The sequence below is a fragment of the Rhynchophorus ferrugineus genome, unplaced genomic scaffold (genome assembly GCF_030347505.1).
Source record: "Rhynchophorus ferrugineus isolate W39M unplaced genomic scaffold, kcgeb_rfMv2 rfM6, whole genome shotgun sequence".
Classification (NCBI taxonomy): Eukaryota; Metazoa; Arthropoda; class Insecta; order Coleoptera; family Curculionidae; genus Rhynchophorus; species Rhynchophorus ferrugineus.
The window spans coordinates 33,310,349-33,334,021 of record NW_027472585.1 but is presented as its reverse complement, the minus strand read 5'-3'; the positions used below and the strand labels follow the sequence as shown (position 1 = coordinate 33,334,021).

General features: G+C 31.5%; 1 protein-coding gene across 8 annotated transcripts in view; it reads right to left on the bottom strand.

The window, feature by feature from the left end:
* The window catches only part of jim (zinc finger protein jim), a 76,942-nt gene extending 58,547 nt beyond the window's left edge, over positions 1–18,395 (bottom strand). For 7 of the 8 annotated variants that reach the window (XM_076407065.1, XM_076407068.1, XM_076407067.1 and 4 more), the window contains exon 1: positions 17,888–18,393. In XM_076407065.1, the coding sequence (XP_076263180.1) occupies positions 17,888–17,975 (88 nt within the window). In that variant the 5' untranslated portion in view covers positions 17,976–18,393. Of the gene's footprint in view, positions 1–17,887 lie in introns of all 8 variants that reach the window. The other variant, XM_076407072.1, reaches the window with a different exon arrangement.
* Positions 18,396–23,673: the final 5,278 nt, after the last annotated feature.

Sequence of the window (23,673 nt, the reverse complement as noted above, 5' to 3'; positions counted from 1 at the left end):
TCTGTAAAGTATTAATAGAAAGCTCAGATATATGCAGCTCTTTGAGGGATGTAGAACGTCACTTCATACACTGTTAGGTAATGTAGGTTTTAAATGGTGGAAAGATAACCCACAAAGGGACATGGAACTTCTAAATATTACATTTGGAATAAAGTTTTTAAAAGCACATAATAAAATCAAGGAAGACTTATTATTTCAATTTGTGTATTTAGGCGAGACATGGGATATTTCAGAATGGGAATGGGCCATTCATGGCAAGATGATAATAAAAATAGTGTTAATAACACCTTTGGTTTAGATGGACTCGATCAGGCACATCGAAGAAGAAATTATAAATTAACAGTTTAGTTATTCATTTTAATGAAAGTTTTTGATTGTTGAAGATTCATTGCTGACAATTTTCAAGACAGGATGATGAGAGTGTAAACAACTAAAGTATACTATATAATTAATATATAATTACTGTGTGAAAATGTTATACTAAATTGTGAAGGATTTATGTGCATAGATATGTGTGTAATTGTTCAGAATATACATGATCATTTGGTTAAAATATGTGAGGAGGGAAAGAATAGTAACAGTTTTGCAGATATGGCATTTTAATACATTAGGGAGAATGCACTGATTAAATCTAGTTTTAACAAGAAAGTCGTATACAGGTAGGAACAGAACAAACTAAGGAGAAATACAGTGATATCAAAATCACTTTACAAGAAAACAGTATACCAAATGAAACAAGAACTAAACGTAAAAGATGAATATACTCCATAATAGAAGTAAAATACTTGGTAATTAGGTGGATTAGACCTCCAGAAGATACCACTACAAAAAATTCGCTTAAATACCTAACACAACCCTAACCTACAAACTATTATGACTATAGTTAATTGTAGTTTAAGTTCTTCGATAATATATGCATTAGATGCACTATAATGTTAAAATAAATTGTGTTTGATAAAATTTTTGTTTCGTCTTTTTAAGATTAGAATTCTATTATGCCAAAATAAACTAAAACTCAGAGTTAATGCGGCAACATTGCGACGTTTTGACATCATCAATTTAGATGACATGTTTTCACTGTTTTTTAAACGGACTATATTTTAAAGTACATTTAAGGGATATTTTGGATATAAAATATTCATTCATTCAAAGTTTCAATATAAAAATTTTGAAACAATTAATTCATTTGATTCATTAAATGCAATAAGTCTTGCAATTCATTGTCTTCCAACTTTTTGGTCTTCTGGGGTATTCTTTTAATTTTAATTTTGGTCAATAACCAAATCCGACAAGACGGAATAGTATGACCATAAGTTTCTAAATGTTTTTGATGGGCTACTCTAGCGGATTTCTCCAAATAGCAACAACAAAAGTATACAACGCAATGATTATTTTTTGTATACATTGAATAAGTCAATAAATTAAATGAGAAATTGTTATTTTTTTTAGAAACGTCACAACCAACGAATTGAAAAGTTAGAGCTTAGGTTATTTAATAATTGTTTGAATAGATTAATAATTATAATTAAAGTGCTTCTACTACTCCTTCCCACTGTCTTTTTTGCAAATATAACTAAAATTTAGGTAGTATTAAACGTTCCAATCCCATGCTATATCATTTGAGGTTAATCTTGACTAATGCAGTTTTGTGATATGTTATATTCACGATAACGGAGGTGAAATGACACGATGAGATATGTCTGTTGATTCGGTCGTTATTGTTTCAATATTACCTCAAACGTAATTTATAACCATAGAAAATGAATCTCCCTAGGTGGGTTATTTTTTATCTTTCAGCGTTCGACCCAAGTAATCTCTTGGATTGTTTACAGTTTTTTTTTTGGTTCGACAGAGCGTTTTTCGTCTTTAATCATGCCACGAAGCTTGCCATGTAAAAGGTCAATTTAAAAGTCCCCAGCTTACCATAGTAAAACACATTTTTTGACAAAATTAGTTTTTTTATTCTTCTTCTTCAAATGCGGAGATTTCGTCCTTCAAACAGTCTAAGAACGCTATGTAATAGTCGCTGTTGATGACTCGCTCTGATTGATGTTGATTCCGTGTGCATTCCAATATACAGACGCCATAACCTTGTCAGTTGACTGTTGCGTTTTCCCACGCTTTGGAGCGGGTTCATTGTGTGCAGCCCACTAGGATGACTGTCGATTGGACTTCGAAGTGAAATGATGGAGCCATGTTTCATCCATCGTCACATATCGACGAAAAAACTCGGGTTTATTACGCTTGATCATCTTCAAGCACTGCTCCCAATCATCAACTCGTTGTGGTTTTTGGTCAAAAGTGAGCTCGCGCAGCACCCACTTTGCACAGAGCTTTCTCATACCCAAATATTCGTGAATGATATGATGTATACGTTGAGTTGATATCTTTCGAATAATCCATAATTTAATTATAGTAACGCCATCTATGTGTCAGGCCGGGGACTTTTCAATTGACCTGTTATTAGTGATCTTATTCTTAAATCAATTTCCACACTTAACACATTGTTTAATAACTTGGTTCCAGGAAAAATAGTGCTATTGTTCACAAAGTCATTTATGTTTTGATTGTACTTAGTTTATAACGACATAACAATTGTATGTTATTTTAATTATTAGTTTTCAAGTTGCATATATTGTTGATAGATTTTTTGAATTGAAGTTGTTGAACTAACACTGGTGGTATTGAACGCTATGGTACGTAACTTAGTAATATGAAAGTGTGTAAAACTGCTGATGTCTTAAAGATATCAGAAATAAATTGTTTATAATTTTGCATAATAAATGGAGCATATCAATTATTTGTTAAAGTAATGGGTGCTGCGTTTTTGCTCTTTCTGGAAAGCTCTGTTTGGAGCTGATCAATAGAAATGATATGTGACAATGGGTGAAAGATGAATTCACTACCACATAACAAAATCAAAGATTGTTGACTGAGTAGATAATAGCCTGTAAAACCCACCAAAAACGACCAAAATATTTATTTTATAAAAAAATCAAAAGCTGGAATAGCCGGTTTCGTTGGCGTAGTGGCCAAGGCGCGGGTTTGAATCCTGTTGGGGTATGTTTTTGGGTGTAATTGTAAATGGTTTTTTATGCAACAGTGGAAAATCCGTCAAGGAACAACCGTCCCAGTAACGCCAGGAACCAGGCTGGGTAAGACCGGATGTATTCTGGGATTATTTATATTCCTTAAGTTGGTCACTGGCCAGTTGGTAGGCTTAATACCGAGGACCGTTCGATGCGGTCCTCGGAACAGGATATAGAATTAAAAATAAACTTCAAAAACCTTCTTAGGTCTAGGACTTATGGAGTGATCATTTAATATTATAAAATATTTTTATTACATTAGCATTATATATTCAAGTCTTTCTTATATTTTATGCTATGAGAATGTTTTATATTAGAGATATATTATATTTGAAGACATGTTGCAAATTTATGTTCATATTGTAATTAGGACATTTTATTTTACAATAATGTCTGATAGTCAAGGCTTCTTCAAAGTTTCAAGGCTTCTTCTTTCATCGAACTATCCTGGCGTTCCTTTTAATTCTATTGCGCAAATCTCAGTTCCTTTATGTGCCATTAGAATTGAGAATCATTAAATTTTGAATAACTGAATATATAATCGTGTACGGTGCAGTCGACAATATGTAGTCATTATTCATTCTGGCTGGATATTTGTTGTCGACACTGATCACGTCCGAATTTAAGGACCTTTAATGATTTAATTAAAGTTTTATTTGAAATTAAATGAATCGTAAACAATGAAGAAAATTTATTTCATATTATTATAATTGATGATTATATTTCCAGGAAAACTTATGTCTGATGTTTTTTAGTGACTGATGCGATTTTGGGTTATATAAGTTTCGATATGTATGTGTAGAGATGAAAGTATACTTTTCCTTTAATTAAAATATTTTGTTTAAAAATTACTAAGGTATAAATGATTTTACCTAATGTACAGAAAAGCTTATATGATAAACACTTCATTCATTACTCTTTAAACAAGTTGATAGAACATTTTTACAGATTTCTTTGAATAACTGGTAAAACAGCATGTAAATTGAAGAATACTAGAAGTTAAATGTGGTTGTAGTTCAGAACAGCGTTTAAAATTATCTGTAAACATTGATTCCATTTTCATTTGGGAATTCGCCTTTAATAAACTTTTAAATTGTAATGTCTGTACTAACATTTCTAAGGCTACTGACAGGTTTTCTACGTTTCAGTATTCTTCAAATATTTAATGTTTCCAGACCTTAATAGTTGCGTAGATTACTTTGAGCAGCATCAGTCTACTTTTGGTGGCCATATAACGTACCACTGAGATGTTGTTACGCAGATTCCAGTAGATTAAGTTAAATTGTGTTAATCCGACGTTAAGATGTCTTCTGTTCTTGATAATACACGGCAAATCTTACCAACTACGACAGTTGCTAAGGATTTTTATTCCTACTAAGCTAACTTGTTACACTTACTATAGTTAAGATATTTTATTTTAAGGGAAATACATTCACAGTTGGTGACTTCAGTGGCGATTTGATGAATTGACTGAAGCACAAGAATACTGTTGAACCAGCGCGTATAACCATTTTTACAACAATATTTGTAGCGAATTGAGGCATGTCGAATTTTACATCGTGGAATAACGGTCTACAAAATACCCAGAAATATAATCCCAGATGTTGAACACGGGCGGGGTGCCAACTGGAACCCGACAACGAATAGCTGGCGGCAACCCCGAGACGTTTATCTGGGATATTATTGAAGGGTATTTCGGTCATTCAGTGCTCAACCCTCGTTTGGTTAAGACGTGCCACCATCGACTGCCCAAGCCTCGTCTTCAGGTAACTCCGCTGCCATCCGTTTTATTATTTGTATTTTCACATTTTTTATATTGCCAATAAATAACGGTCACATTATGTAAACACCACTGTTTCATTTCGATTTACCTCCATTCACCGAGCCACATCATTTTACCCTAAAGTGGTGACCCCGACGTGATCTTTCGCAAAATTGGGTTTGGACTCGTGAATGGAGGGTACGTAGAAAATGGTGTATTTTACGTGGCCGTTATATTTTTTTTTTGTTTCAAAATTTCAAATATTTTTAATTCGATTCCTTTTCAATTTTACCTTCTAGATTCATTTTCATTTTATTCCGATTAATTTCATTATTTCCAATTCATTTTTTAAAATTTTTTTTTTGTCAAAATTTTATTTCACAATCTTTTGGAATATTTTTACGTCACTGCTTAATCATCAGCGTCTCGGCTAAACATTTCTTTCGGCGCTATGTTTAAATCATAATGTCTTCCTTCGCTCGCCGTCTCCGTCATAATGGCAGATATTTTGATTTAAAAGGCTTTGGGCAGCTTCGGTCGGATACCGTCGTTATTTGTTTTTTTTCTGAATTAACCTAACGTATGTGACTACGGATTAGTCACAGAGCAGCTCCAGAAGCTAGGTACCGATTGCAGTCACCGTAGACTCGTTATGTCTTCGCCGAAGTACCAGAATTGCTAACGTCTCGTCGTCGAAGAAAATAAGCTACCACGTCGTCGAACAGTCGATCCTCCCACAGCGTCGATTACGGGAGCCCTGTCTGAAGAATAGCTTGTTTTCAACGTCGTCGATGGACCACATTCAAGTGCCAAAGCGACGATGTTGCAACGGTATCTGTAGGACCGGAAGATATCAACAGCCGTACCAGATCGCAACCGTACCAACCACAACCGTTTCGAACTATCATATTTTTTCAAAGCCCATTTTACACAGCACATTTTGTTTGGTATATGTTTTTTTTGTATTTGATATTTTTTGCAAACATTTTTGTATTTTTGTTGAAGTAATTTTATGTAAAATTCTGGCAGGGGAGTATTGTAGCGAATATAATCCCAGATGTTGAACACGGGCGGGGTGCCAACTGGAACCCGACAACGAATAGCTGGCGGCAACCCCGAGACGTTTATCTGGGATATTATTGAAGGGTATTTCGGTCATTCAGTGCTCAACCCTCGTTTGGTTAAGACGTGCCACCATCGACTGCCCAAGCCTCGTCTTCAGGTAACTCCGCTGCCATCCGTTTTATTATTTGTATTTCCACTTTTTTTTTTATATTGCCAATAAATAACGGTCACATTATGTAAACACCACTGTTTTATTTCGATTTACCTCCATTCACCGAGCCACATCATTTTACCCTAAATATTAATTCTTATATTTATTGATATTTGAACAGTTTGATTGTAGGTGAAATAAATCAATAAAAAATAACAGATTTATTCTCGTTGACTTTTATTTTCCATGTCTGGTTCTACTTCATTATTGCTTGCATGTTTCAGTTTTCTGGTTACTTCTTGCCTATTGTGTCTAATAGCATATAACATGTGTAAAGTAGGTAAAGAACGGGATCCAAACATTGCCTTGCGGTAAATCTGCTTCTGTTTCTTTCATTGTCGAGTAAGCTCCTTTTTGTTTAACTCTAAAGATCCTGGCGGAAATATAAATTCCAAAGCTTCAACGAATTGCTTTGGTAGTGGTTATTTGGATTTGAATAACAAAAAAACAGTTTGTAGGACCAAGTTCGAAGAATTAATTGCAAGAGTTATTGGACGGAAACTCAGTTTAAATTCTCAAAGAAATTTCAAAAAGCTTAACTAAGTTAATGAACCAACTATTTTAAGACGCTTACACGCGAGGGGAAAGTGTCCGAAAGGAGGAAAAATGACTGCCATACGAATTTCTAACTCTATTTCTCGTGCAAAAAGAATATATTTTAGCATATTGGGAAATGGCGACAATAAGTATACCCACTGCGACATTGCCAAGCTCAAAAAGTCCAGAAGAGCTTGTATACATTGAAGCTCAACATTGATGGAAATAAAGTCCTGCTTTACAAATGTTGGGATCGCTAATGCTATGCATGTAGAAAATATTTGTATTAATATATATTGTCAAACTCAAACAACTGCACTGATTTATCGGAAGATACTCTCAACTTAACCTAAAATCAAAGACGTTAGTATATCAGTCAATTATAAAGCCAATTTGGACCTATGGGGTGCAAATATGAGGTTACACTAAAACATCAAACCAACTAGTAATACAACGCAGGTATCGCTACGTAACCAATGTATAGCTACATGACGAATTCAAATGAATATATGAAGCGATTCAATATTTAGCCTTAAAACATGAAATAAGGTTGATAAATCACAGCAACGTGGAAGCAATACAGCTACTGGATAACACTCAGGAAATCAGAAGATTGAACCACACGAACAAATTGTTTGGTGTATAAGTGTATTTTTAATTTTAAGCTTAAGTAGTTTTAGTAGGTTAGTTTTGTTTTAATTTAGGAAATACATACTGATGTATTAACCCCGCACTCGTATTGTTTATGCATTAGTACAAGTGCAACTGAACAATAGTAATAAGTTAATTTGTAAATTAAAATTGTACTAAGATTGTATCCAATATAAGATGTAATTAATTAAAAAATATATTATATCATTTTTTCTCAATAAATGATTTCTCATTCTTTTAACGTGAAAAAATGATTAGAATATTTGCGAGCACCTAATATTATACAACATTTTTGCTGTAAAGGAAACAATGTTGACCATGTTTGAAAACTTTGCTAAGATCTTTTTGGCTCTTCGAAAAAGCATATCTACTGAATATAAAAATCTTATGATAACTTGACGGGACACCATAATTATATACGGTTTCAAATAACAGGTCAATCGAAAAGTGCCCGGCCTAATATAGTAAAATAAATTTTTTTGGCAAAATTAGTTTTTTTATTCAACATAATTCCCTTCAAGGGTGATTATATTATATTATATTAAATTATAGCTACCCTCCAACTTTCCGATACCATTTTTGTAGTACGATTTGTCCTTTGCTTCAAAATAGGCCTTAGTTTCGGCGATCAACAATTCATTCGACGAAAATGTCTTCCCAGCGAGCATTCTTTTGAGATCTGAGAACAGAAAATAATCGCTGGGGACCAGATCTGGAGAATACAGTGGATAGATGGATTTTTGCTATGGTTTTCACTGACTTGTGACACGGATCATAGTCTTGGCGAAGCAGCACTTTGTTTTTCAAAAGCGGCCGTTTTTCGGCGATTAAGGACGAAATCGCCAATAACGCGAACGGTCCAATAACGCTATATAATAAATCCTTCCTTTTTCAGCAGTCAATGAAGATTATTCCATGCGCATCCCAAAATACAGACGCCATAACCTTGCCAGCCGACTGTTGTGTTTTCCCACGCTTTGGAGCCGGTTCATCGTGTGTAGTCCACTCGGATGATTGTCGATTGGACTTCGGAGTGAAATGATGGAGCCATGTTTTATCCATTGTCACATATCGACGCAAAAACTCGGGTAATCAACCCGAGCTTTTGTCGTCTTCAAACACTACTCCGAATCATTAACTCGTCGTTGTTTTTGGTCAAAAGTGAGCTCGCGCGGTCCCCACTTTGCACAGAGCTTTCTTATACCCAAATATTCGTGAATGATATGATGTACACGTTCAGTTGATATCTTTAAAAAATCATTTTGTGGATTTTCTTAATATTTTGTCGGTAACAACCTCTTTTAGGCGTCCACTGCGTTCACCGTCTTCGGTGCTCTTTTCAACACGTCTAAACTTAGCATACCAATCCTTGATGGTTGATCAGCATTAAGCCAAGTTTTTGCTTCAACTGTATTTTTTCCCTTCAAAAAGCAATATTTAATGAACACCCGATATTCCTTTTTATCCATCTTTTTCACAATAACAAAAGTTGCTTCACTCAAAATACTGTAATTCACAAACTAGTGATCCGATAGCTGTCAAATTTATTCACGCATCTTTTGAGGGTTAGTGCTAACTAAAAAATATATGGATTTAATTCTAATAGTGCCATCTATGCATCAGGCCGGGGACTTCAATTGATCTGTTACGTTAGATATACTTAGTACTATCTTATTTATCAAATTAATTTTTTACTCTTGTTCTGTTGTACTTGCATTAATGCACAAGCAAGGTGAGTACGGGGTTAATACTTTAGTATGTGTCTCATTAATTAAAATAAAACTACTTAATCTAAAGTTAAGAATACACTTATACACTATATAAGTTTGGGTGGTTTGGATCACTTCAATGTTCTGATTTCTTGCCTGTTGTCCAGTAGCTGTGTTGCTTCAACATTGTTGTGATTTAGCCACCTTATTTAATTTTTAAAATTTTATATAACTTCGTATATCCGTTTGATGTCGAGCTCATAATGCAGCTCTTGGTGGTTACGTAGCGATAAGCATTGAATATCTCTAATTTTGACGACTAGTATATGATATAAACTTATTTAGATTGTGTTCAAAAAAGTCGTTCAGACATCATAATAGGGTTTGAAATATTTTGGTAAGGTCAACATCATCATCATCTTATAATTCAAATGGATTGATGACAAAATTGATGAAAACGGCTAGAGCTTTAACTTTAAAGCGGTATATAAAAGAATAACTAATTTTTTTATAGATTGGATGGTTATTTCACACAACTCGCGTTATAAACACCGAATAGTTGTGTTATCTTTGTTGAATCTTATTGAGAGAGTCTGGCGATTAAAATATATTTTAATTTCTTTTATTTTTTTAACATGAATTCATTCAAAGTAAATAATCTTAAACTTACTCCCCGACTACTTGAACGAAAGCAAATAGAATATATTGTTTTGGAAATTCAAATTGGGACAGCCGAGCACAGTGTAGTCACTGTAACGTCTCCGTTCCCGTTGTTGTTGTTATTGTTCTGGATCAGCTGGTCGCCTCGTTCATTAACTTGCCAGAGTTAACTTTTATTTCCTGTTCGGCCTTCGATAACCGGGCGACGTGGTGCGCGGGCAACCTCAGAAACAACAACAAAACAACAACCGGGATGCAACCTTCCAAGTGCGACGTCCCGGCCGTCGTGACGCCGCCGGGCGCGGGTCAGTGATTCCTGCAGGAGCGCCGTCGACCTGGAGATATGGCGAGTGGGAGCGGACGACTCTGCGGGGGAAGCGGCACGGAAGGGACTCCAGACGTTGAACCGCGAACGCGTTTAATTGGATATCGTGGCCGGTGTGGTGGAAAAAATTAACCGTAAATTGAATCCAGGAATTGGTGAAAAGTGGCCTATATTGCGATGTTGCTTTGGTTTTCATTTGTTTAGTATATTAAAAATGATTATAAATTTAATTATTAGCAACTTGTTCTTGATTACAGTAATTATTTCTTTGTATTGTTTCTCATGTTCGAATCTAAGATTTTAGACCTAAACCTAATTAACATTTGATGGATCTACTCCCACTGGTGCACTTCATATAGTTTTGATGTACGCCACTGTTCTCATACATTTTTTAAAATGTATTTATTACACTGGTCTAAACCACAATTAGACTTTACATTAACTTAAATCTAGGTATATATCTAGGAGGACCCATCGGCTCTATCTTAGTCTCTGGTTTACATAATATTTATGTATTAACACTACTGTTTTTCTATTAAATACACTTCACTACACTACACTACACAAGATCAAATCGTTTAATTCTTGTGAGTCTGTGTCCTGTTCTGGAGTTAAGAGTTGTATTACTTCGATACTGATATGAAAATAAGTCTATTCTCATGTCTGCTTGCAATTCTCTTGATTTCCTGGGTTACAGTCTCAGTGACAGTATCTGAAGGTTTCGATATAAGTAATCAGTCCTGTAGTATCTCGGTGCACCTACGATACTTCTCAGAACTTTGTTTTGGAAAACTTGTATTTATATTAGTTTTCTTGGAACATCTCCATAGTTGTTTTCCATATGTCCACATAGATTTCCATATTTGCTTATATTTTACAACAATTCTTTTCTTTTTTACGTGTTCCAGCGAAGTTTGGCATCAAGGTACATTCCGATATATATGCGTTGTTTCTATATGGAATTACATTATTATTTATCATTATTGTTGGTTGAGTCGTTTGATTATACGTGAACTACATATGGATAGATATATTTTCGTTAATTTTTTAAGTTTAGGTTCAATTATTTATATTGTCGTTCGTTTGTTGTATTTTTTTATGTGGCTTCTTCGCTATTATGTCCGACAGCAAGAATCATAGTGTCATCAGCAAATGTAGCCATCGTGATATTTTCAATTTGTGATATATCACAAGTTTAGAGTAGGTAAATAATTGGCCTCAATACATTTCCTTGTGGTACACCTGCTTTAGCTTCTTTTATTGTAGAGTAAGCTTCCTCGTGTTTAACTCTAAACATTCTGGCTGTAATGTAAGATTTCAATAGCTCAACGTATGGTATCGATAACATTTTCTGAAGCTTATGAACAAGTCCTTCGTGCTATACCTTATCGAAGGATTGTGCCACATGTATGAATTGCTTAACATACTTTTTACCTTCATAGGCTTTTTCATACACAACTATATTAATTCACAGGGTGTTTCTCTCTTCAACCCCCGGTTAAATATACCCTTAGATCTTTGTCCTCATTTCAATTGGACCATAGGGCTTTGACAATGTTGCGGAGAACTTTGTTTTGATAAGTCTGGATCATGTTAATATTGGATTTCTTTGTGTAACCCCATAATTTCACAACATAGGTCTACACTGCTTTACAACTTAACAACTTCACATATCTCCATTTTTAGATCTTACAACGTAATAGCAACCACAATATTTATTGAGCTTTATACAGAGTTTTACTCTTTTGTTTTTAATATGCTGTTGATTGTAAATAAAAACATATATGCGTTATTTAATTTTCATTGATTTTTACGCTAATAATTATATCTAAAATAGAAATATTGATGACAGATGAAATATTGATGACATTGATGAGAGAAATACTGATCTACAAGTCTATGTAACTTAAATAAAAAGGTTTACGATGGTAACTGGTAATATTTGCTACTGTGTTCAATGTTGTATGAACAACCAGGTCCGTATGAGTATTACTATATTGCATTCCATGACTAACTTGGTATCATCAAAAGGTTGCACCAAGTTGAATAAGCGCATGGCCAAAAATAATGCATGATAAAACAGTATTAATATATGATATTGCTGTATGTTAAATATGAGATGTTTTGTATGTTCTTTAATAGGTTAGTCTTAAAAGTTTAAACTTAAAATTTTATTTGAAGTAGACATATTTTCGAGCTTGAATGACAAGTTTATGTCAGTTAAATAACCTTTCGGAATAGAAAGGTCTTTAGTGCCAACTAATAACATTTGTCACTGTGTTTCATATGAATTCAAAAGAACAGACATCAATATATAGGGTTTTTAAAGAAATTATGAAGATACAGAATTGCAAGCTCTACGAGATGAAGATTCAAGATAAATGCAATAAAATATATACCCTAGGATTTGGAAAAATTAAAAAAAAGAACAAATAGAAGGAGGATTCTATATGTAAATTACTTTTAGTTCGGGCCACTTATTTGGTAAAAAAGGACTTTTGGGGGAGAATTATGATGGACAGATCACAGACCACTAGTGCATGAACGCCAACAACATAGAGTTCCCTTAAATAAAGTCAATTTCACTTAATTCTTCTCTATATCTGGCGTGATACAAAATATACAATTCACAAAGACAGTGAATTAGAGTCGGCTGCACGTGACATATTCCCCAGGTATGGCACCATCTTCTGTCCATTTTTTATTCAGGTCGATACAGCGTGCCATATTGAATAAGCAATTGAAATGGAGTACGTACATTTCTTGATACCTACGCTTCAAACCCTATTGTTGAGAGATGACGCACTATTGTAGAAATCAGTGGACAATATTTCCAATTTTATTCCTTGTCTAGAATTTACATGAAATATATTTGCTCAGAAATCTGACGGAAATTAAGCCAAACATCTAATATGTATTGTTTATCTGCTAGGTACCAACATTTAAAAAAATCGTAGAAATAAACATTGAAAAATATTTTTCTTAAGTTCACTATTAAAAAAGATAGACGCGGATTCGCCCTGGTGGGGCATGATAGTAAATGTGTGTTTGTGATTGTTTAATATTTGTGATTGTCCTAGGTAAGACTTCAAAATCCGACAAGGAAAATTATCCTAGTCACGCCACTAACCAGGCTGGGTAAGACCGGATGTCTTCTAAGTTGGTCACTTGCCAGTCGGTAGGCTTAATGCCGAGGAGCGTGGTCAGAGCCCACATTAAATTGTAGGTCCAGTCTAGATAAACCGCTGATGGTAAAAGAGGAAACTTTAAAATATTTAAAAAAGAAAATATATAAATAGGTAGAAAAGTAAGACCAATAATTGAAGATACGTTAGAAAAAATATAAGAACCATGACAGGATAGTATATTTATCTTCAAATAATTGAACCAAAGAGCATTAAAGCAAAATAATTATATTTATCTCCATTTCAATAAAGTAAAATTAAGTAAAAGTAAAAAAGTAAAACTAAAAAAAATTCCCAGAAAAATATTTTAGATAATTCTGTTGCAAATACTTCTATTTAATATATATAATAAGAAACCAAGCAGAATAATGAAAATAATGGTCAAGGTTATCACAAAATGTAAAATCTGAAAGTTCCCTAATTGTACTGCGATATATAACATAGAATGATAAAGACAATAGTTCAGACAAATATGCAATATAAAATGATGAACAACAGCGCAGATCTCAGTAGTAAATAACAAAGAATAGGTTAGTGCATGGGTAATATGGGCAATATATAGCTAGTGAGAATATTATCATTGTGATATCTGGACTTTTGAGAATATAGATGCACCTAGCATATAGATAAAAACAATTTAGCGTGTTGAATAAACATTATTTTTTGATGGGTTAATATACGTGATAATCATTGTGCTGATTTTGAGCCAGGAAAATAAACTGTTATTGAAAATATAATGAATTTAAGGTCTTGGTTGCCCAAAGTCTGTTTTTTCAGGGAAACGTAAAAATTACCAGCAAAATCGTTTTGGAAAATGAAGTGAAGTAGCCCTTATATTAAAACTGCAATATTTATAAGCTGCTGTCTAAGTAGTAACGAAACCTCAACAACCAGCTTGGTAGTCGTAGTAGTTAAGACGACAGGATGATGTTCCTACAGTTACTATAGTCGCGGGTTCGAATTCCACAGTACTTTAAGTTTATGATTGTAATTTTAAATGTCGCTAGGTAACAATGTAAAAAGCTAAAATTGAATAAACATCCATGTCGGGACAGTAACCAGGCTAGGTAAGACCGGATGTCCTCTGGTATAGTCTGTAACAGCACATAGGGGCCCACGTTAAGCAATAGGTCCATTACCAAACCCTGCTTGGTAAAAAGGACACTTTAAAATAGTTAAAGGAAAAAGAAAACATTAATATTTTGGCACTGTTTGAAGCTGCTAAAATGAAATAAAAATAATTTATTACATCGGTATAAGGCAATGGATCCAATTCAAACAAAGTTCGAATGAGAAACACATGTAATTATACTGAGATAAAAATTTTCGTTTAACACAATCAACCTCATTCTATTTTAAAATCAAATTAGTTTCTAATAATGGTTTATTAATAAATTTTAATGAATTCATTATTATATTATTTTATTTTAATAAGGTTTCATTCACTAAATCAATATTATAATAATAATAAATGATTAATTAAATGGTATTGTTTATTAAATATGTATAAAAAAAATGCGAGTTATTCATGCAGCCGATATAAACAATGTTTACTATAACAGCTATATGTAAATAAGAGACTAATATTCCGATATGTTTATTATTCAGAGTATTGCAGTTCAGTCAAATATCAACTTTTTTCGCGTTGGTTTTTTTTATGTTTAACTTGTTTTTATTGCCGATTCAATGTTTTTGAGCTATCGATAAAGATTTATGTGTTCCCCGTTCCTTGTTCCAGTTCAGTTCATATTGGTTTAAATATGTATAGACAGTGTTTGTCCAGTGTAGCTCTTAAAATAGTTAATGGTGATGTTAAAATACTCTATTAACAGAAGCATATTTTGATTGAATTTTTTTTTTATTTTTTTTATCTTTCCAAGGTGTTAATGACAATAATGCATGGAGAAGTATTGCTTTTATTTTCCCGTGTGTCATAACAAGTCATCATACAATGTAAGTACAAACATTTATTCCAGTATAAGAGACATAATGGAAATATTTAAAATTTATTGAAGCAGTGTAAATTGTATTACTTCATATATTAAAATATATTTTTTCTTTATTAATTGGTGATCACTGAAGATTTTTTATATATAAAAGATTTTTTAACATATTTTTATTATATTTAACTACTACAATTTGTTAATTAATTTTTTACTTTAATCATTATATAAATTTACAAATTGAATAAACATTATACAAAAAATAAACTGCAAAATCGCATTGCAATAAGATATTTGTTCTAAATATAAAATAAATTAGGTTTTTTGTAAAAAAAAAACCAATAATTTGTTTACTGATATATTTTGTTAAAGAAAAAATAGTTAAAATAATAATCAAGCAGCCACAATGGAATAAACCAATTCGTTTCAATATTTCGTTTTAATAGAATTGCATGTTTATATTGAAAAATTAATATTACGACTCTATTATACTATTAACAAATTTAATAATGACCACTGAATAGGATATGAAAATATCTATATAACATTTTATCGTTTGATAACACGGACTTATCAAATTGTTACAGTATTAATTTGTTGTATAATTGCTGAAAATGCCTATACAGAAAATGATTAAAATGTTCTTACTAAAGCATTCTGGATGTATTGATATACATTAAAAAGAATACCAGACGTTACAAAATAAAGGACTTAATATTGAAGAAACATAATATATCTCTCAGTAATAGTAAAATAGTTTATTTCTAAGCTAAAAATGCGGTTTTTGTTTGTGGAGTAATTGATTATTCATAGTAAACCGTTATGAAAAAAATTAGGTAATTGTCATGCAGATATTTGGTCGAGTTTTTACCTTTGTATTCAATTATTGTTTTAAATGAATTTTATTTGAATGTATAATCTATTCGATATAATTGAAAGTAGAATAAAACATATATTCTTGAAATTAATTCTGGTAACATAAATTAAGTACAAGGAAAATTCTACATGGGAGGCAATTTTTGTTCAGAACATATGCTGGTAATTCGAGCTTGTTGTATGTGTTTAATGTAAGTTTTACCAGAGAAGTAAATTTAAAATATATGCGTATCTAAGATAAGTATTCCTTATATGTAATTATTTAGTATATAAAAAGTAACAGTGTATACTGGACGTTATTATATTGAAATGCATTATTAGCATTATCTCAAGTTAAATAAAAATCAATAAAATATTAAACAATATTTTTTGTTTATCTATTCGTACCAACAATGTATATCTTTCAATAATATACAAGTATTTTTTACAATACATTAACACGATTAAAATATAATCTGAGATAATTTTAATATAAATTTATTTGTTGATAAATATATTTTTTCTTTATATTTTTTAGAGAATATAACTGTAATTATTTATAGGGTGCATTAAGTGTATTCTATTGGATTTACTTTAGGCATTGGTTATATATACATTTATTTTAACAAATTAACCAGAACGCACTTGAATATTTGAAATATTTTTTTGGGAGAAATCTCGATTATTTATTTGAAATCCATTACAAATTGTATATATGTATTGTCGTTTAATATAATTAACAAGATAAATTCAGAAATTTCTATACATTTATTTTAATAAAAAAGCTAATATGGATGAACTTGATATTTAATTTTTTGTGTGTAAATCTCGATTATTTATTTAAAATCGATGATATACAAAATAAAATATTCTTTTAATTAAATAGATACTTTGTCAATTATTTATTATCGTTTAATGTAAATTCAATCTGAGATAATTTTAATATTAACTTTATATAATGAAAAATATTGCATTAGGTGCCTTTCATAAATTATTATTCTTTTATTTTAACAAAGAAACTAAATAATTTGTTAGTAATTTATTGTCGATTTATATAAATTTAATCTGAGATAATTTTATTTATTGATAAATACATACTGTCTTCCTAACATAGTGCAAGTGCATTGTGGTCGTACTTATTTCAGAAATCGCTATACATTTATTTTAACAAAAAAACTAGTAAGGATGCACTTGAATATGTTAGTGGAATAATTCTCGATTATTTATTTGAAATCGATTATATGCAAATTGAGATTTTTTTAATTAAGTAGATAATTTGTTAGTAATTTATTGTCGTTTTCTATAAATTTAATCTGAGATAATTTTAATATTATTTTTATTTATTCATAAATAGTGCATTATGTGCATTGTTGTCCTTATTTCAGACATTGCTATATTTTTATTTTAAACAAAGAAAGAAACTAATATCGAGGAACATGCATATTTTTGATATTTTAATGAAGCAAATCTCGATTATCTATATGGAATCGATGATATGCAAATTGAAATATTTTTCTAATTAAATAAATGATTTGTTATTTGCGTATTGTGATTCTACTACATATTTAATCTCTGATAGTTTTAATATTAATTTTATTTATTGACAATAACTGCATTAAGTGCATTATTGTTGCACTTCTTTCAGATATTACTCTACTTTTATTTTAACAAAGAAATCAGTAAGAATGCAATATATTTGAAATAATTTGGTGAATAAATCTCGATTATTTATTTGAAATCGATGATATGCAAATTGCATTGCAAATAAATAATCTGTTGGCTATTTATTTTCGTTGATGTTTGATGGTATTCGGTACGTCCGATCGTTTCTGTTTAGTGGAAATTTAGAGCGTTCGCAGCAAATGGGGTGTAGATAGATTTATGTCATCCCCTACCTTGCGATATGCAGTACATAATCTGGCGGGGTACCTTGAGCCCCGCGGCCAGGCAAGCGGCGAACGAGGCCGAAAAGTTGATGGCCATCGCGTGGTCGTGGTCGTCGTCGTCTCCTTGTGATGTGCGTCACAAGTCACAGAATCACTAGTCACATAGCGGATCACTGGTCACTGGGTGGCGCGCGAAGACTAAGCCGCGTCGAACGGCACGATGCACCGCGACAAGTTGCATACGATTTCGCCCAAAAGAGCCGAACGGCAGAGGCAGTGGCGGCGGGCGGCGGCGGTGGATGGCGGCGGGGCGCAGCGGGGAGCGGGCGGACGTGCGGCCGCTGACTACGACGGCGTTGCCGCTCTTTTGGTAATTGCAACCGGCGATGGATTGCCGAGGCTGCTGCAGCGCCGGCAGGATCGGGTCGGGGCCCGGCGTGGGGTTGTGCAGGTAATGGGGTACCGCTCGCCAGGTACTGAGTTCTCGACCGCACGGGATGGGGAACCGACCGCCTCTGATCGCTCTTCTCTCCGTCTTCGTTCTCCCTTCCCCCCTTCACTCTCTCACTCACAATGTTTTCGCGCAATAATCAACATTATTATAACTATTTTACCATAATAGTCTGTTCGAACTAATTATTACTTTTAACACTATCTGATAGATATCTTAAATGGAAGCTTCTGTGTGGGTTCAATTCATAACGTTAACATTTATTTAAAAACACTACCCGAGTACTTTTTAAAAAATTTGGTGGAAACACTAATTGAAAAAAAAAATTAAAAAACATATTGTTTAAAATGTAAAATTATCAGGTATTGAAATAATTAATTAAAAACTTCTCTCAATTTTAGATTTACGTAAAACCACTCCAATATCTATAACATTGCAGTTAAAATTTGTATATGTATCAAAATACAATTGTATTGGTTTGTTCTATCAACTCAGATCACTCTTCTCTCCGTTTTCGTTCTTCTTCCCTCCTCACTGTTTCTCCTTGAGTATTTTCGTGTAGTAATCAACATTATAATAATTATTTTAACACAATATTCTGTTGGGATTGATCATTATGCTTTTAGCACTAGCTGACACATGTCCTAAATGGAAGCTTCTGTGTATGTTCATTACGTTAACATTTATTTAAAAACACTACCTGGGTACTTTTTAAAACATTTGGTGGAAACACTAATTGAAAAAGAATTAATTAAAAAACATATTGTCTAAAACGTAAAATTATCAGGTATTGAAATAATTAATTAAAAACTTTTACCAATTTTAGATTTAAATAAAACCACTCCAATATCTATAACATTACAGTTAAAATTTATATATGTATCAAAATACAACTGTATTGGTTTGTTCTATCAACTCAGATCAATCTTATCTCCGTTTTCGGTCTTCTTCCCTCTTCACTGTTTCTCCTTTAGTGTTTTCGTATAGTAATCAACATTATAATAATTATTTTAACACAATATTCTGTTGTGATTGATCATTACACTTTTAACACTATTTGATAGATATCTTTTTTTATATTTTAAAGTCTCCTTTTACCAACTGGGGGTTTATCTGGACTGGACCTACAGTTTAACGTGGTCTCCGAACCGTGGTCCTCGGCATTAAGCCTACCGACTGGCGAGTGATCAACTTAGAAATCATCCCAGATGATATTCGGTCTTACCCAGCCTGGTTACCGGCGTGACTAGGATCGTTGTCCTTGTCGGATTTTGCATTCTTGCCTAGGACAATCACAAATCTAAATTTATGGCCATGCCCCAGCAGGATTCGATCCTGCAACTATGGCAATAGTAGGTGGACCGTCCTGTCGCATTTACCACTGCGCCAAGCAAGCCGGCTGATAGATATCTTAAATGGAAGCTACCCGAATATTTTTTTTAAAACACTTGATGAAAACACTAATTTAAGAAAAATATATTTAAAAAGGGGTCTGTTTGAAAGATAAAATTGCCTGGTATTGAAATAAATAATTGAAAACTTCTATCAATTTTAGGTTTAGGCAAAACCGCTCCAATATACAATATTACAGTTAAATTTTGTATATGTATCAAACTATAATAGCATTGGCTTGTCATATCAATTCTGGTTACTCTTCTCTCTGTTTTCATTCGCTTGCGGTCTTCACTGTCTCCCTTTCAATGTTTTTGTGCAGTAATCAACATTAGAGTAATTATTTTAACATAATATTCTCTTGGAATTTATCATTATAATTTTAACAGTATTGGATAGATATCTTTAATCCGATCTATTTATTCTATCTATATTAACATTTATTTAAATTGATTCTACACTTTTTTTAAAATAATTGATAAAAACGTTAGTTCTAAAAAAATATTTTAAAAATATCATTGAAATGTAAAAATACCAATTATCACTACACAAACACCTTTATATAATGATTGCTAGAAACACCAATAATTAATCTAAAAATAAAAAAAAATTGCAGAATAATAAAAGGGTACCGCAAATAAAAGCAAAAGCGTCATCATCATAAATCCCATAGTTGTCCTTCCGGTAGCTGGATGTTTACTTCTCAATACATACGTTGATGTTGGTGCTACAATACTTCTTCATTAGGATTATTCTTCTCTGTTGTCGTTCAATTCGGTTTTAATGTCATTAATTGACTTGATGAACAGCACGGTGGCTAAATTATTTCAGTTGAATATTTAGTATATATAAATCCCAAAGGAATTGTGTACGAGAACGCACATTATCGTGATGAATAAACTAAATATATATCGTCTCATAATTGCAGTCTTTTCACACAGAAATACTCAAATAACAATCCACATTGATTTTTGGTTAACATAACGAAAAACAAGACGGTTTAAATAAACATCCAACCTATAGTCAGTAAATAATTAAAAATAGTGCTTCTTTATTCCTTGAATCTAACCATTTTCGATTTAACATAACATAATTGATGGCTCATAACAACTTTTCCTTTTGTTTGTTTAAATACTAGTTAGTTATCATTTACTCAAATGAATGATGGCTGGAAATCAATGTTGCAATATTTTAGTATTATCTAAAGTTAATACTTAATAACGACATTTGTTGTTTAATGAATATGTTTGTTTGTAAAATTAATATTTATTTAAATAAATAATCCACTAACTCATCAGTGTTAGTTATGAGTATAAACAACATTTATTAGTTACAAAATATTTTTAACAATAAAATTGGGCCGATTTCAAAAAATAAATAAGAAACTCATTAAAAATTTAAAAACAATCAAACTAATATTTTAAAACAAAATATATACATAATAATCGTTGTAATAGCTAAATAAAAATAAACAAAAACATTTTTTAACCTATGTACTACATGTATTTTATATTCTACTATATACACACAATTTAACTTAATACCTAACTAAACCTATTTATCTATTTACAATATTATTTTAACTGCTATTAACTGACTACTTTGAAGTCGGTGCCGAACCCAAACAGTTATATTAATTTAGATTTGTTTTGTTAGTAATTTAATTTTTTTTATATGCCACAAAATGATATTATTATTTTTGTATTTTTTTTGACTTCAAAGTGATCCAATATTGTAATAGTTTACATATTTTTATGTTGTAATTATTGTTTCTATTATTTCTGAATAAAATGATTATGGTTAAATGATAGTTCAATGATGACTGGGTAAATAGTGTCCATATAGTATTAAAGTACTTGTTATAACTTATGAGTGCGATTAGCCACTGAAACTAGAAGGAAGTACAAACACATCTCAATCAATCATCAATACCGTTTAGCGTGATTCTTATATCTTAATCAAAATAAAAAAATATCTATGTTAACGTGTTAATACTAATTTAAATAAAATACTAATTTAACGTAATGAACGTAATTATTTTAATATAGGTGATAAGGATTTTCAGTAAAGAGAGATCAATGAAAGTATATAGTACATAGAAGTAGAAGAATAGAATCATGCAGTGAAAGCTTAAACGTTATGAATTAACATTTGACATGTTTTTTTTACATAGATTTGAAACCAAATTTCATACCTTAAAATGTAACTATGATTTGTTTATGAGCTCTAAAATCTGCTAGGTTGAAATGATTATATAAAATGACAATAAAAAATTAATAGTAATAAAATCAGCATTGGAGTAGCATTCAGAGATTAAATTATTCTAGCATACACATTGTTTAATCAGACATTGTTCCAGAACGACCGGAGGCCTGTACTTTTGATAATGCTTTTGACGATAATGCGAATTATGCGAAGAGTCTAGATCGTTAACTTCGTTTCGAAAAAGTTCCAGTTAACAAATTAACAAGTTGCCAAGAGATTGCCATGACCATAAACCATCTATATACATATCAATATATGTACGATAACAATCAAAGAAATTGCTTAGAAAAACTGGTTTGCTTAAAAAGATATTTTGGACAAAAAATAATTTTATTGACAAAGTTAATAGTTATGTTCACAAAAAAATCATTTAAAATTAAAACGCATTTGAGATAATTAAAGAAAACGATAATTAAAGAAACATTTTAGAAAATGTGTATAAAACATTTATATAGTATATAACAGATATAATTAATATAATCTATAAGCAAAAACGTTTTTCACTATTTGACTTGAACCACAAATTCTCAATAGGCAGCTTATTGAGGCAGTCATCAAGGGCGTTTTAACTTATTTTTTTGATTATTAGAAAATAAAAGGGAAAAATTTGACAAAAAATAATATTTTATGGAAGTAACCAAGCTGGATAGGACCGGATGCCTTTTGTAATGTTTTCTAAGTTATTCGCTGGCCAGATGGTAGGTTTAATGGCAATGGCCATAGTTAATGAAAATAACACTCAAATAAAAAACTATCAGAAGAACCATACTAATCAAAGCATTATTAAAAACATTTTTGAATACTAAATATGAAAAAAGCTTAAATATTTTTAGTATTAACATTATTTTATTCATGTATAAATTATTTATGTTAACTAAAGTAAATGCTAAAAAATAATATTTAACAAAAAGTTAACTTTTAAGCCGGAACAATTAAAACCATCAGTATTAACTTTAGTTTCATTTGTATCAATAAAACACGCTTTATTGGCGAATCGTTTGGTTTGGTTTGAAGATATCTTCCCGTAATGATCTGACAGACAATCTGCGGTTAGTTATTACCTTATTATGTTTATAGTTATGTTAATTTTATACTAATATGAAATGTTTACCTTTTTAATGATTTTGTCTCGTATGGCTAATGTATAAATTAATGTTTCCTAATTTTGTTAATGTTGTTAATTATTGATAATTATGTATAGTATTTTATATCGAAAATTTGCATTATCTTAGCGTTATTTTTTGGTTTGAATATTAAGCTAAGCCTAAAAAACGTTTCCAGTGCGAAATTTAAAATTGAAACGAAATTTAAATTTTAAAATTTTTAAATTTGACATGTTTAGTTTAGTTGTTTTTTCATAAACTAGTAATGCTTATTCCTTTTATTAAAAAGATAAACTATCTGTTAAACTGTAATATATAAACTTGGTTATTGTCTATATACTAATATTAACATTACGTTGTGCAATGAATTTTGTAGCCTTTTATGTTAAAAGATTTGGCATCATTTGGTGACTTTTTGATTTTCAAAATAAATTTCCTTTTTATATGAATTTCATTCTTTGATGGACTATTGTCAGTGTTATTGACAAATATTGTGTTTATATTTTTTGTTGCTAGTAAGTTTTGAGGGTGTTTTGTATCTTTTCAAGGCAAATGCCTTATAGAATTTGTGTTAGTGAAGTTTT